The sequence below is a fragment of the Carcharhinus amblyrhynchos genome, chromosome 30 (genome assembly GCF_965287045.1).
Source record: "Carcharhinus amblyrhynchos chromosome 30, sCarAmb.v2.hapA, whole genome shotgun sequence".
In the NCBI taxonomy this organism is placed as follows: domain Eukaryota; kingdom Metazoa; phylum Chordata; class Chondrichthyes; order Carcharhiniformes; family Carcharhinidae; genus Carcharhinus; species Carcharhinus amblyrhynchos.
The window spans coordinates 18,563,663-18,579,593 of record NC_137353.1 but is presented as its reverse complement, the minus strand read 5'-3'; the positions used below and the strand labels follow the sequence as shown (position 1 = coordinate 18,579,593).

The window sequence follows — 15,931 nt, the reverse complement described above, 5'->3', positions numbered from 1 at the left end:
ATGCCATTGATCCCAGCTTTTTCTGCCCCACGTCCACATCCCTTGCACTTCAACTTCCCTGGCACTCATGTCCGGTCACCCAGAAACAATCCTCATCTCCTGCTCCCTTGCCCGGCATTCACCCAAAACCCTTCCAGTCCTTACTTGCAGTACCAAATCCACCGGCCCAATCATGTCCTCACCTGTTCAGGTCGGCCACAGTTTGGATCAAGGTTAAAATTCATGGCTGTGTCAAGGAGCCGCCTGCCATTCTCTGCTGAGTACAGATTAATACTAAAAGCCTGAAAGAAATAAAGCCCCGGTTAAAAAAGAAACCTTCCAGCAACTCCCCTCAGTAGATAGCTAGACCTGTCGCTCGGAGACCTAACCCATGGAACCAATCAGCACTGTGTTCAATAGAAGCAGGAGAACAATCAGGATGACTTGAGTTTCAGGGATGAAATCAATATTATCAAGATTTCAAAACTATTGACCAAGAGTCCAGTGAGAACTTTCCTGTCCTTCTTCAAGTTACCATGGGATCTTAGGGGGCAGATGGGGTCTTGGTTTAACATCACATTTTAAAAATATCACTGACACTGCAGCAGTATCTCAGTACTTATTTAGTGAGTGCAAAGTCCCAAAGCAAAGCAGGTTCTTCTAGTCCTGATGTGTTGAGTGTGGATACGCCTCCACTGAGTGAGTGGATACTCTTCTGCGATGTGGTACATAGTTTGCACTCAAAGGGAGCTGGCACTAATGCCCCATCTGAGATGGTTGGCCAAGCGAGGGACTTGGCCTTCCTGAACCTGTTGAGAGTGGACCACTCTTTCCTTGGAAGGTTGAAACCAAGCAGTTGTTGGATTGGGATGGAGACAAGGTACTTGTGTCCAATTATTCCCATTCATTTGTCCAGGTGGAAGTTGCGTTGAAGTCCTCTGTGGGAGGGTTTTTCTAGACTGGCCTTCTTGTTGGGAGTAGTACCTTGGGTTCACTGAATAGATCAGCATGAACTAGCATGTGGGAGGGCATTATGAACTTTGTCTATCATTTTGCGAGTTTTCGTAAGTTGCCAGATACGTGGAGGCGTGACATTTGCCAGGACAGGGAGTTAAGTGGATGGTATTGAGTGTGGTGTTCCAGTAATGGTAGCATTCAGCTGGTATCACTGTGTGAGATGATCTTGACCAAACAGGGGCTCAGTATTCTGCCACTGAGTACATGAGTGCGAGTGCTGACGTTCAGAGGGTGACGTTAGCAGCTTCGCACATTGAGCTGGATACTTTGGCAATCAAATTGTTTCTGGACCTGACCTTGATTGCAGTTGGTTTTTGGTGTTCCTGGAAGGTCAGTAATCCTATCTAGGGTCACTGCAAGTATGTTGGAGTTGAGTGGTGCTTTAACTTATAGCCATCCATCTGGACATTGAGCTTTTTATTGTGAAGGTGGAATAAGCGGGATACTGTTTTTGCAGGGCTTGGCTGGTGTTGGTATGTACAGTATTGTTCAAGTTTTGGCAAGTCGTCGTTCAGAGTCCGGTCCAAGGTGTCCAAGTTGGGAGGGCTTGGGCTGAGACACAGATGTTATTTGCATATATAAATTTTCAGGAGGCAGTTTCTAGAAGATCATTTGTGTACAAGTTGAACATGGTTTAAGCCAATACTAAGCCTTGGGGGAAAAGTGGAGGGGGCAGGAAGAGAACCTTGGTTTGTCTTTTCCATGTACTTTTCGCCTGTCCAAGGTGAACTCTGAACCTTCAATTGTTCAACAGTGTGTGCCAAATAGTGTCGTAGATGGCTGTGAAGAACGCAGTACCTGTCTTCAAGATTCTTTGAAAGCTGTTTTCAGTGTAGGTGGTAAGGGCCAGTAACTGTTCACTGTGATGCAATCCTTGCAGAAAGCAGCTTGCTCGACACTAAGGACCTCTTCTATAATTGGGGATACGTGCTAAAAGATAAGATATTCAAGGATTTTGTATGGAACTGACTGACAGCAGAGAGATTGGACAATAGCTAGCAAGTAAGGTTTTTTTTGGGAGCAATGGATCAGCATTCATGCCACGTCTCTCTGCCAGTACCCAGGCTTGCCTGGAGAAGCTGATGATCCCACCAGCAGACTAAATTCCAAAGGAAGCTCCATGAGAATAGTCCACATAAAGAATCCTAGTCAAAGTCCCAAATCAAAAGGAACCTCAGGATTGCAATGCAGTGTCAGATATCTCAGTCAAAACGTTGTTTGAGCAAAGACAAGAGTACCATCACTAAAATTGCAGATTGCATACGTGCGCAATTGTCCTTTGGGACAAAACAGCAGGGCTTTCCAATGCAAAAGCAGCAAGTTGGTAGAGAAGCATCAGTCATTTGCAATCAGATCTAAACAAGCTCCAAAGATAAAACTGCATTCACAATTATCTGGTTATTGAGACCATGTGGCAGCAAGAAGAGTTTGAATTGAATAAAGTTCCCTGAGTAACTCAAGTTTGTCTGACTGAAATACAATTAGACTGCAGCATCAGCAAAGTAAGAGTGAACTACTCAGTACATTCCCACATTTTTTAAACGATACAGCGTTTCTGGGAGTTTGCTAATCTATGAATAACATATTAAAGGTCTTGTTTTAACAATGCAATTCCTATGTGACTGTCACTTTTTAACACATTTCAGTTCTATCATACCCATTTGACATGTTTAAATGTTCTTATTCATTTCACTTAACTCTTGAGTTCTCCAATGTAAGTGACACTGTTGCCTTTGAGCCTTCCCAGGTCAGGCTTCAAGGAGGTTAAGTTCACCTGGGAAAGATTAATAGCGTGCTGTAGGGCAGGGACAGCACAGGCTAGATTTGATGTAAAGCTCCCTCTACATTATCCAAACGCTCCCAGTGCAGGTACAGCACAGTTTAGATGCACAGTAAAGCTCCCTCCCTAAGCATCAATTTCACTTCAGGTTTAAGGAGGTCCTTACCGTTTTGTTTCTAGCTGTCATTACAGCTGTCACCACCTTGTCACCAGTTGTAGCGAAGGACACTAACACAGCCTACAAGAAGGAAAACAATTAGGCCTGACAGAACAGAATTCCTTGGAAATACAGCAAAGAACAGGAACAGGAATTACTCTGTTCATCTGGCTGGTCCTGAAATGCAATCCACCCACCCCCACTCCATTCTCCAAGAAATGCATCCTTGTCAGTGTCTTCAACATCCCAACTTCCTCATTGTAAAATAAAATTCAAGAAACCTGCAAGCCATTGAAAATCTTCAACTTGAAAACTCCACAAATAAATTAATACTTTCCAAGCCCCTTAGAACAGATTCCACTTGCACCAAAACATTTGACTTTAAAATGACTCAGCAAAGAAATTCCCACTCTCTACTATGCATTAGAGTCAGCTGAATTTTAGATTAAAAATACCTGCAATGCGATAAGGCCCAGGTAATAACAATAACCTCTCCGTATCGAAGACTGACTTGCATGCCACAAAGATTAAAGATAATCAGCAATCAAATAATAATCTCTCTCAATGAGCAATTCAACACAGTTAACAGTTGTTAAGCTAACAGATCCTCAACATGCACCACTTGATCTTGCTTATATTAACGTCAGTATATTAGCATCTATCCTACCTGGACGGCGAGGTGGCACAGTGGTTAGCACTGCTGCCTCACAGCGCCAGGGACCCGGGTTCGATTCCCGGTTTGGGTCACTGCCTATGTCAAGTTTGCACGTTGTCCCTGTGCCTGCGTGGGTTTCCTCCCATAGTCTGAAAGACATGCTGGTTAGGTGCATTGACCCAAACAGGCGCCGGAATGCGGCAACTAGGAGAATCTCACAGTAGCTTCATTGCAGTGTTAACGTAAGCTTATTTATGACTAGTAAATAAACTTTACTTTATTTCACAGGAGTATTAAGCATTCGATGACAGTTTATTTCTTACTTGTACAAAGTCACGTAGAAGGCTGAACGTTCCTTCGTGCAGCTGTAATAATGCATAGTGGGTCTCCGACAACTGAAGGCAGAATTGAGAAGACGAGGCCACCAGTGGAGATGACTGGGTTGTTAAAATCCTTCCCTCGAAACGCTCAGCTAGTTCCAGCTCTAGTGACTACAAGGTAGAAACAGAGTTTGTGTGTGTGTGTGTGTGTGTGTGGGGGTGGGGGTGGGTGGGGGGGGGAGGGAGGGAGGGAAGGAGAGGAGGAGGAAAGAAGTGAGAGAGAGCAGTAAGGGTGAAAGCAGGAACCCAGCAAAAAAAATCCCAAACATTGAAATTATTTTTGCTGCTAAATTATGCAACAACCATAAATAGTTGAACAGTTAACAGAAACAATTAAGTCTGGGACCTGCACGACTACCAGTCACATCAGTACACTCATGACATTTTTATCAGGACTTCAGTTAAAATTTCAATCTACTCTGCATACATGAAATTTTCAAACATTTCACTCTAGTTAGAACAAGAACCTTTGGCCAGCTGTGGATAGAAAGAAGTTCTCATCACTGATCAGCTGTAGAAGGAGACAGGTTCTCATCAGCACGGATCCACAATGGTAGGCAATGAACGAAGGCTAAACTCTCCCTCAAAAATGAAAAAGAAGCTTTTCAAGGGAGCAGGATCCTGAATCATATTTATATGGCCTCTTAACACTGACAGACCTGACAGCAGATGCCCATCCATCTGGGAACACCAAAAACACACTTAAAGAACAGAGATGTGAGCAAGGTAGCACCATAAAATTATAAATAAGAAGAAAATCCAATTCAACTCTATTCAAGAGAGGTCTCTGTAAAATCATTAAATAACTTGGGACTGGGTGAGAAGAAGCTAAGGATATTGAAGGAAGTGAAAATGGTATTGCAGAGGTGCTGGCCATAATCTTCCAATCTTCTCTCAACTTAGGGGTATGCCAGAGAACTGGAGGATTGTAGACGTTATGCATTTGTACAAAAAAGGTTGTAAAGACAGTCCCAGCAACTACAGGCCAGTGAGTTTACCAGGAGTGGGCAAGCTGATAGAAGCAATTACTTGGGATAGAATTAGTAGTCACATGGAAGACCCAGCATGAATTTCTGAAGGGGAAATTGTGTTTAACAAATTTGCTGGAGTTTTTCAAAGAGATAACAGAAAGAGTGGATGAAGGTAATGCTGTTCATGTGGTGTACGTGGACTTTCAAAAGGCATTTGATACAGTGACACACAACAGATTTGTGAGAAAAGTTGTAGTTCATGGAAATAAAGGGAAATGTAAATATAAAATTGGCTGAATAATAGGAAGCAGAGATTAACAGTCAATTTTTTTTTCAGGCTGCATGAAGGTTTGCTGTGGTGTTCCCCAGTGGTTGGTACCGGGATCCTTGCTCTTCCTGATATGATCTTAATGATCTAGACCTTGGTATACAGACAACAATTTTGAAGTTGGCAGATGATCCAAAACTTGGATTTATCGTAAACCACGGACACGACAGTGTAGAACTTCAAAAAGATATAGACAAGATGATGGAGTGGCAGATAAGTGACAGATGAAATTCAATGCAAGAAGCAATGCATTTTGTTAGGAAAAACATGGCAATATAAAATAAAGGATAAAATTCTTCAGCAAGTGCAGGGCAGAGGGTCCTGGGTGTATATGTACATAGATCATTGAAGATAGGACAGATGGAGAGAGGAAAAATAAAAAATATTGTATTCTGGGACATTTTATTAGGGGCATGGAGTACAAGAGCAAGAAAGTTATGCTCAATTTATATAAGACGTGAGTTAGACCTCAGCTGGAATATTGTATATAGTTCTGAGCACCACACTGTAAGAAAGAAGTGAACACATTGGAGAGAGTGCAGAAGAGGTTTACAAGAATGGTTCCAGGGATGGGAAACTTCAGTTATGAGGATAGACTGGAGATGTTGGGACTGTTCTCTTTGGAGAAAAGAAGGCTGAGAGGAGATTTGATACAGATGTTCAAAATCCTGAGGGGGCGAGATGGAGAGAAACCATTAGCATTCATAAAGAGATCAGGAACAAGAAGGCACAGATTTAAATTGATTTGCGAAAAAAACCAAACGTAGTTGAAATTTTTTTTTCACAGAACGAGTAGTTCAGGTCTGGAATGCACTATCTAGAAGTGTGGTGGAGGCAGCTTCAACCAATGCATTCAAGAGACATGAGATGACTATTTGGATAGAAACAACGTGCAGAGGTATAGCAAAAGGCAAGGGAATGGAATAAAGTTACGATACTTATTTGGAGAGCCAGTGCAGACACAATAGGCTAAATGGCCTCCTCCTGCACTGTAACAATTCTGTGATTCTGTAAATTGCATCAATATGGATGGCATGGTATTACAGTGGCAAGCACTGCTACCTCACAGTGCCAGGGACCTGGGTTCAATTCCAGCCTTGGGTCACTGTCTCTGTGGAGTTTGCACATTCTCCCTGTGTGTGCGTAGGTTTCCTCCAGGTGCTCCAATTTCCTTTACACAATCCAAAGATATGTGGATTAGATGGATTGGCCACACTAAATTGCCCCTCAGTGTGGAGGGACTAGCTAGGGTAAATGCATGAGGTTACGGGGATAGGGCCTGGGTGGGATTGTGGTCGGTGCAGACTCAATGGATTGAATGGCCTCCTTCTGCACTGTAGGGATTCTATGATCACACAGTTCCAATTCAGTGGCTCAGGGTTGAAAAGACCTGCAGTGCGATACTCAGTCCTCACCTGTAAAATGACTCGCTCAGGTTCTTGAGCAGATTCCAACGGCAATATCCAAAGGGAGTGAGATTCGGCGTCTATGCAGGTCAAGATTCCATCCCCAACAACTCCACAAAGATTCTGCAAATGTCGGATCCAGGGGGTCAATACAGTCACCTGATCACGGAAAATAAATTTGGTAATCAGGAAATAAAATGTCCACTTCCTTGTTACTTTGATGAAGGTTGAAGACAGCTGGTCAATGGGAAGCAATCATGTCCAATGCAACACACTCAGCATCATCTGGAGTTTAATAATGAGTTGAGTGCAGTTACAGATCCCTCAAGCTCTGCTTTATCATGCCTCCAACTGGAGAGCAAGACAAAAACAACATCCCTCATACAAAATGACAGAAGAATGAAAAGTAAGATTACAACATAATTATAGATACTTAATGCTTCAAATAAATTTAATGTTTCAGAGGGCTAGCACCTAGTAATAAGAGCTATAGCCAAAGGCAACTAAGAGTGAGAACTACAGGAGTGAATCAGATCTTCTTTGAATTCACATCCACGATCACAAAAAACATCAAGTACATTCCCTCGACAAATACTCAAGTTTTTTGTTTGGCCTGTGCCTACTTTATCTCCCTCTTCTCATGATACTATTCTCTCAGTACTTTTCTTCAATGCCAATGATCAAATCTCCATGCATGGAATTCCACCATCAAACCTGCCATCACCTGTTCAATGATTTTTCCATCATCAATGTCATACTGAATGATGACAAGATGAGAGCCAGTGACCATTCCCACTAGGTACACTGAGCCACTTCCTCCAGAGTACAGGAGCTGATACTGGACCTTCTCACTGAATGAGGAAAAAAAAAGAGACATATTAAATTTCAGATAATCCAGACAAGTAGTTTCTGCCATCTTTAAACAAGCAGATATGCAATTTTAACCTAAGTACCACCTCCGCTACATGAGAAAAACTATTTACAAGCATCAACTCTCACAGATTAAGTGGCTAGATGTAGTACTGCAGGCATTGGGTGAAGAAAGTAAGGAAAGTAGGAAAGAATTAATGATATATTCCTCACGCCAGTACAAACAGTAACTGTCCTTATCAGGAGGCCCTGATTCAAAAGCAGCCCAAGACAAAGAAACTAGAGCACAAACTAAAATAAAACTATTCATATATGGTTCGTTTCAAATTGACATTATATTACAGGTACAGACTCTGAGGACTTGCAGATCTGTAAACACAGGTCAACACCCTTTGTGGCTCTGCATCAGAACAAATATTAATTTTTGGGAAATGCATCAGCAGCATGAGCAAGGCAGTCACTGTGGGTTTTTACAAAGCTCCAACAATAACCACTTCTCTCCCCAAGATCTGTTATTATATTCAAAGTCTGATTACATGAACTGTTAAATGACCAACCATCATGTCACAGATCTGCGTACAAACAGCCTCCTTACCTTTCTGGTAAAGCTTCACTCCATTTCTGATGTCCATTTGAGAGATAATGGAGTGAAATGGATGCTTTCTTCAGAATGGCAATGTGCCTGACTCCTTCAGCAGAGCCAACAAGGCAACCTGTCTGAAAACTGAAACAAACTTTTGAAATCAGACAAACAGAAATTGTCACAGCTGTAATCATGGAAGCATAGAAAATAGGAGCAGGTCATTTGGCTCTTCAAACCTGCTCCGTCATCCATGGCTGATCATCCTACCCCACCCTCCCCACTCACCCCCGATCGTTTGATCCTCTTTGTCCCAAAAGCTATATCTAAATAGTTTGAATATCATCCTGCAAACACATGCCTCAGGCAGCCAGTAAGGTTGGGAGAGTTTCCTGTTCAGCAATGTGGTGGAAAGAAAGTTGGTACCTCTACGATCACCATCCATAACTCCAGAAAACAACATGAAAACATGACCTCCTGAGTCAACTGTAACACCACCATCACCAATTCTTCCCAGAGATAATTCTTATGATTCAGGCCATAGTTCACTCCTGGTTATCTATCATACTAGACATAAAACACCAGTATTCCACAATTAGATTTCAACCGCTCGCTCGAGGATATCTGTGATTATTTTCAAAGAGTAGTTTGACATTGATGTCATGAATCTACTCAGTTTCAAATTCACTATTGAGCTGGTTGCAGACATTGGTAACGAACACAATTGACAAGGCAGAATTATGTTTCTAATATTTTTCCTGCATGTTTAATGCAAAGGAATAATCAGTGGCCATTATCTGAAAATCAACTGATCAGAATCTGCCCAGTGATCTGCACCTCAGCAGCAGCAATAAATTTTCCCCCATTTCTCCCCTTCAGTATAGAACATATTGGCTCAATGACAGGGGCCTTTTTCTGCTCAAATAACCAGCTGAACCAATGTGTTAGATAGTGTCAGCAGACAGGGGCATCACTGCCAAGTCCAATATGATCTTTACCTTGGTTCACATTTAAATTTTACAGCATGGATCACTGGATAACGATCAGGAGCCGACCTGCCTCATTGCCCTCTTCCCAGTCCCAAACCAATCCTATTGCCAGTCAGTGGAACAGAATGTATGATCTTCCTGCTCTATTCAGCTCAACTACTGGATAAACTCAATAAGCCAGTGGGGCACAGTACCACATTAAAACAGTATCTATGGACGACGCCACAAAAAGCAATAAAAATCTTGGACAAAATCACCTTGTCTTTTTAAAGCAAAACCTTTTAGGAATCCATCACACATTCAATTATTGTAACCTTGCATAACCAAAATAATTACAAGTAAAAATGTCAGAAACAACATGATCTCAAGTGTGCAGATGAGGAGCTGAAGGAGAATCCCTCATTGAGATTCTGTTCCTGTAATCAGTTCCATTCACTGTTGGATGTCAGTGCTGTAGAGCCATGGAGTTCTCACCTGCCAGCCTCGAGCAGGAACTCCCAGTTCAAGCCACCAACGTTTGTATCCCATGAGCGCAGCAAACGCCCACCTCCTGACACAGTCAATGCATCTATGAGAAAGGAAAACAGTAAATTTCCTGAACCCACAATAATCTCTTGACTAAGTTTAATGAACAAAACACTTAAATTAATTGCCATTACGGTACAATGGAACTAGTTCATTCTTGCTTTTGACAGTAATGCTGTTGTACTACTTTTAAACCTAAGTTAATTCAGTATTGGACCAAGCAGGTTAAACCAGAATGGGACCAACATCCTTGCAAGGAGGTTTCTTAGTGCTGTTGGTGGTGAATTTAAATTACTTTTGCAGGGTGATGGGTTATGGAATGCAAGGTGATGCACAACTAAATACAGAAGAAATACCAAGTCAGTCTGTAAGGCAGAACATACATTGACATGTCAAGGCACAAAGGAATATGGCAAGACTGGATGGCATTTATTTTAATTCAAGGAATCTTGCAGGTAAGGCAGATGAACAGAGGACATTGATTAATACATGAAGATATGATATTACAGAGACATGGTTTAGGGTGGGACAGGACTGGGAGCTCAATATTCCAGGGTACAGAATCTTCAGGCAAGATACGGGTGTCAATCTTTTTGACTAAACAAATAAACTAACTCAAATTAACTGAGGGACAAATTAAAAGGAGCAGTTCCCAAAAAGGGAACCTCCTGAAACAGAAACCAAATCAGAAGGGAAACTTAAAACATCAAACCAAAATGTGGTTAAAGGGGTCAATAATACACCCAAGCACCTGCAGTGCCCAATGAGCACGGAAGGTCTCAACAATGCCCTCGGACACCGCATGACGATAGGGGTGTCACAGCATTGATCAAGGAGTAAGTTACTACACCAGTGAGGGATGATGTCTTAATAGACTCCACAATTGAGGACCTATGAGTGGAATTTAAAAACAATAAAGGCCAATCTTGTTGCTGAGAGTGTACTATAAGCCCCCAAACAGTCAGGAAGAGATAGAAGGGCAGATATGTAGTCAAATCTCAGAAAAGTGTGAAAACAATAAAGTGATAATAGTAGGGGATCTCAACTTGCCCAATTTTAACTGGGAAGGCAAAGTGTGAAAGGTTTAGAAGGGGAGGAATTCTTAAAGTGATGCAGGACAGCTTTTTAACACTAGCACGTAGAAAGCTCTACAAGAGAGGGCTTCACCTTATTTTAGGGAATGAAGCTGGGAAGGTGGTAGAAGAATCAGTGAGGGAGCACTTCGGTGATCGTGATGTAAGCTTTATGGTAGTTATGGAAAAGGACAAAGATAGACCAGAAATAAGAACATAAGAACATAAGAGCAGGAGTAGGCCATCTAGCCCTTCGAGCCTGCCCCGCCATTCAATAAGATCACGGCTGATCTGTCGTGGCTCAGTTCCACTTTCCCGCCCTCTCCCCATAACCCTTAATCCCCTCTCTTATCAAGAACCCATCAACCCGCTTCTTAAAAATATTTAGCGAGGCAGCCTCCACCACTTCAACGAGCAGAGAATTCCAGAGATTCACCACCCTTTGAGTGAAGAAGTTCCTTCTCAACTCCGTTCTAAACCGCCTCCCCTTTATCTTGAGGCTGTGCCCCCTAGTCCTACTGTCTTTTTTGTGCGGGAAGAGTCTCTCCACCTCTATCCTATCCATCCCATTCATCATCTTATACGTCTCAATGAGATCTCCCCTCATTCTTCTAAACTCTAACGAGTACAAGCCTAGTTTATTCAGCCTCTCCTCATAGCTCAATCCCCTCAACTCCGGTATCAGCCTAGTAAGCCTCCTCTGCACTCCCTCCAGGGCCAAAATATCCTTGCGCAGGTGCGGCGCCCAAAACTGCACACAGTACTCCAGCTGCGGCCTCACCAATGCCCTATACAGCTGCAGCAAGACCTCCTTACTTTTATATTCAATCCCCCTCGCTATGAAGGCCAGCATCCCATTCGCCTTCCTGACCACCTGCTGCACCTGCAAGCTGGGTTTTTGCGACTCATGCACAAGGACCCCGAGGTCCCTCTGCACCGTCGCCTGCTGCAGTTTTTCGCCACGTAAGTAATAGTCCTTCCTACCATTCTTCCTACCAAAGTGGACCACCTCACACTTGCCAACATTAAATTCCATTTGCCATTTCCTGGCCCATTCGCCCATCCTATCTAGATCCTTCTGCAGACTCTCCACACCCTCCGCACAATTTGCCTTTCCCCCAGTCTTGGTGTCATCAGCAAATTTCGACACCCTGCACTCGGTTCCCTCCTCCAGATCATCTATATAAATGGTAAATAGCTGAGGCCCCAGCACCGACCCCTGGGGCACCCCACTAGTCACTAACCGCCAATCCGAATAGCACCCATTGACCCCCACTCTCTGCCTCCTATTTGACAGCCAATCCTCTATCCACGCTAACACCCTACCCCCAATTCCATGTCCCCTGACCTTCTGCAATAACCTCTTGTGAGGTACCTTGTCAAACGCCTTCTGAAAATCCAGAAAGACCACATCCACCAGCTCTCCTCTATCCACTGCCCTAGACACATCCTCATAGAACTCCAGTAAATTTGTCAGACACGACTTCCCTTTAATGAAACCGTGTTGCGTCTGCCCTATCAAGCAAGGTTTCTGAATTGAGGGAAGGCAGACTTTAAAAGGATAAGACGTGATCTGGTCAAAGTGGCTGGAAGCAGCTACTTGTAGGAAAATCCACATCTCAGCAATGGGAGTCATTCAAAAAGGAAAGAGTACAGAACCACCATGTTCCCTATAAGGTAAAAAATTCAGGGAACGCTGGATATCAAGGATTGGATAAGGAAAAAAAGGGAGACTTCTGACAGATACAAGGAACTCAAAACGTTGGACACTCGAGGAATATAAAAAGTTCTATATTCCTCTTGAATAAAAAACGAAATTAGAAGAGTGAAGAGTGAGCATGAAAAAACACTGGTGACCAAAATAAAGTAAAATCCCATGGCATGTTATAAATATATGAAGGATAAGTGAGTAACCAGGGAAAGAATATGGCCCATTAAGGACCAAAGTAGCAATCTGGGTATGCAGCCGAAAGAAGGTGAGGTATTTGCACCTGTGTTCACTGTGGAGTAGGACAATGTAGGTATAGAAAGCAGGAAGGGGGATTGTCTATAATTGAATAGATTAGCATCGAGTGGGAGGAGGTATAAACAGTTTTGGCAGCCTTAAAATTGAATAAATCCCCAGGCCAGACCTAGGCAAGATGTATCTTTGTGCGAGGCAGAGGAGGATATTGCTTTTTACACTAATTTTCAAATCTTCTCTGACCACAGGATTGGAGGTCAGCTAATGTTTTAAGGAATGCCATTATTCAAGAACAGAAGTAGAAAAAAAAGCAGGTAATTACAGACCTGTGTCTAACATCAGTAGTAGGGAAATTATTGGAAAAGATTCTGAGTGACGGAATTAATCTCCAGTTAGAGAAGCAAGAACTAATCAAGGATAGTCAGCATGGTTTTGTCAGGGGAGATCATGTCTAACAAATTTGATTGAATTTTTCAAAGAAGTGACCAGGTGTTCTGATGAGGGCAGTGCAATTGACATACTGCACACGGACTTCGGCAAGACTTTTGACAAGGTCGTTCACAGGAGACATGTCAAGAAGAAGCCCATGGGCTCCATGCCAAGTTGGATCCAAAAATCAGTTTAGTGACAGGGGGTGATGGTCAAAGGTTGTTTTTGTGACTGAAAGTCTGTGTCCAGTGGTGTACTAGGTCCCTTGCTGTTTGTAGTATACATTAATGATCTAGATGCGAAAGTAGGAGGCATGATCAGCAAGTTTGACACGAACATTGGTGTTGTAAGTAGCAAGAAGGGAAGCTTTAGATTACAGAACGATATAGATGGGCTGGGCAGAACAGTGGCAATGGAATTTAACCCTGAAAAGCATGAGATGATACATTTTGCAGAACTAACAAGGCAAGACAACACAACGAATGGTCGGATGCTAGAGGACCACAGATCCCTGAAGGCAGCAGCAGGACAGGTAGTTAAGGTGATTAAGAAGGCATATGGGATACTTGTTTTTATTAGCTGAGGCATAGAATATAAGAGCAGAGAGGTTATGATGAAACGGGATAAAACGCTCATTAGGCCAAACGTAGAGTGCTGTGTGCAGTTCTGGTTGCCATACTATAGGAAGGATGTGATGGCCTGGGCTGGAGCATTTCAACTATGAAGAAAGGCTGGTTAAACTGGAGTTGTTTTCCTTACAGCAGAGAAGGCTGAAGCAGACTTGATTGAGGGGCACAAAATTATGAGGCTCATATACAGGAAGAAACATTTCCTCTTAGCAGAGGGCTCAATAACGAGGGGGCCTATGTTTGAAGAATTTTTTTTTCACCCAGAGGGAGGTGGAAATATGGAACTCACTGCCTGAAAGATTCCCTCACAGCATTTCAATGAACACTTGAAAGAAACACCATAGCATGCATGGCTACAGTCCAAGTACTGGAAAATGGACCAAAGGGCTATAAAACTCACTCAAATTCCCTCTGCCAATTTCTTTTTATTTGCTACCTCTCCATCTTGTTGAGGTCACAACATAAATGAATGACATAATTACAAGGGGATCAATTGTCCACAAAATTCAATGTTCAGAATTTTGGAAATATATTTTTCTCTACTGTAATTTGCTTTCATAGATGTAACAGAATTAATTGGTTCAAGATTATTAGGCCAGAAAAAGTGCAGTTAGTTGTTCATGGGATTTACACACAGGATAAAATAATAATCTCCCAATTCAAGCAAGAATTGTCTGCAGAAAAAACCCGCAGTGTCACTGTAAGATTTCACTAATGTTTTGAGAAAGCCACAATACAAACAAGTTGAATGGAATTGAATGGACTACACCCACCCTGTCCGTTGAACAACATCAGATCCACATTCCCCTCAGGACCTTCTTTATCCACCTGGCGCCAGACTGCAAATTAAAACAAAAACAGCAAAGCTGAGGTAAGTGACAGTTTGTAATCTAACAGAGCAGAATTAAGTAAAGCAATGTCAAGTTGACAACACTCACTGATTTCCCCATTCCTCAAGTTGAGAGAGGCAATCACATTATTCTCTGTTGCAACCATGAGTTTCCTTGAATTCTGTGTAGGTGCATCAAAATGTGCAAACCGAGGCTTTCCAACATATTGACGTCGCCTTAAAAACAGAAGTAGAGTGCATTCAATTACTACAGGAGAATTGTAATAAGAATTGAAACGATGGCATTAATTCAATCATACAATGACATAACATAGAATAAGCCATTCAACCCATCACCTCTGGGCCATCTCTTTGAAAGAGTCATCCAATTAGTCCCATAGACCTATAAGAGTATTTATCCAATTCCCTTTTAAAAGTTTGAATGAATCTTCTTCCACCAATAGGGCAGCATGGTGGCACAGTGGTTAACACTGCGGCCTCACAGCGCCAGGGACCGGATTCAATTCCAGCCTTGGATCACTGTGTGTGTGGAGGTTACACATTCTTCCCTTGTCCGCAAGGGTTTCCTTTAGGTGCTCCAGTTTTCTCCCACATGCCGAAGATGTGCAGGTTGAATTGCCCCTTAATGTCAGGGGGATTAGCAGGGTAAATACGTGGGGTTATGGGGGTAAAGCCTGGGTGAGATTGTCATCGGTGCAGGCTCGATGACAATGGCCTCCTTCTATTCTATAAAACTTTTTCAGGTTGTGCATTTCCAGAATAAAAATTCGCTGATAAAAAAATTTCCGCCAATGACAATAAATGCGTGCCTTCGATTTATCGAGTCTCTGCTTGTATAACCAGTTGCACTCCGTCCACTCCTCGGGTGACTATGTCCAAACACCCCATTAAACTTGTACCATTTTGGTATTTATTACCTTTCCGTATTCCTCTTACCCAAATGTTTCAAGTTTAACTCGAACTTTGTCGAATTCCAGTCAGTTGGTTGCGTTTTCAGTGAGTTCACAAGAGACAAGAGACCAGAGACCCTCCTCTCCTGCCCCGTTTTTGGATTATCGGCTGCCTGCTTCCCCCGCGGCAGCACCTGAGAGAAAACAAGCCTGCCGGTCGCCCTCGGGCCCTCCCAAACCGAGATTACCGGCGAAAGGAGCAACGAGAGACCCTGCGGCCCCCGAGTGAACTGCCTCCACCCCTTCGTCTTCAGAACCCACCCTCTCGGGAGCGCTGGCCTCTCCTCCCAGCGACTCACCAGTCGAATTTCCCGACTTGATCCTCGTAAATCGCCGCTGAAAACTCAAAGAGAGCGAAAAGGAGCCAGATGCCAGGAAGAACCACCATCACTGCTCGGTC

The 15,931-nt window shown here is 42.9% G+C and overlaps 1 protein-coding gene across 1 annotated transcript in view; it reads right to left on the bottom strand.

Annotated features, from left to right (window-relative positions):
* emc1 (ER membrane protein complex subunit 1) overlaps window positions 1-15,931 on the bottom strand; it is a 34,443-nt gene extending 18,512 nt beyond the window's left edge. The window contains exons 1-10 of the mRNA XM_080215449.1: window positions 15,831-15,931; window positions 14,670-14,797; window positions 14,505-14,570; window positions 9,587-9,680; window positions 8,139-8,267; window positions 7,398-7,524; window positions 6,683-6,832; window positions 3,912-4,079; window positions 2,943-3,014; window positions 183-281 (exon numbers count right to left, since the gene is read on the bottom strand). Coding sequence (XP_080071575.1) covers window positions 183-281; window positions 2,943-3,014; window positions 3,912-4,079; window positions 6,683-6,832; window positions 7,398-7,524; window positions 8,139-8,267; window positions 9,587-9,680; window positions 14,505-14,570; window positions 14,670-14,797; window positions 15,831-15,919 — 1,122 coding nt within the window. The 5' untranslated portion in view covers window positions 15,920-15,931. The remainder of the gene's footprint in view (window positions 1-182; window positions 282-2,942; window positions 3,015-3,911; window positions 4,080-6,682; window positions 6,833-7,397; window positions 7,525-8,138; window positions 8,268-9,586; window positions 9,681-14,504; window positions 14,571-14,669; window positions 14,798-15,830) is intronic.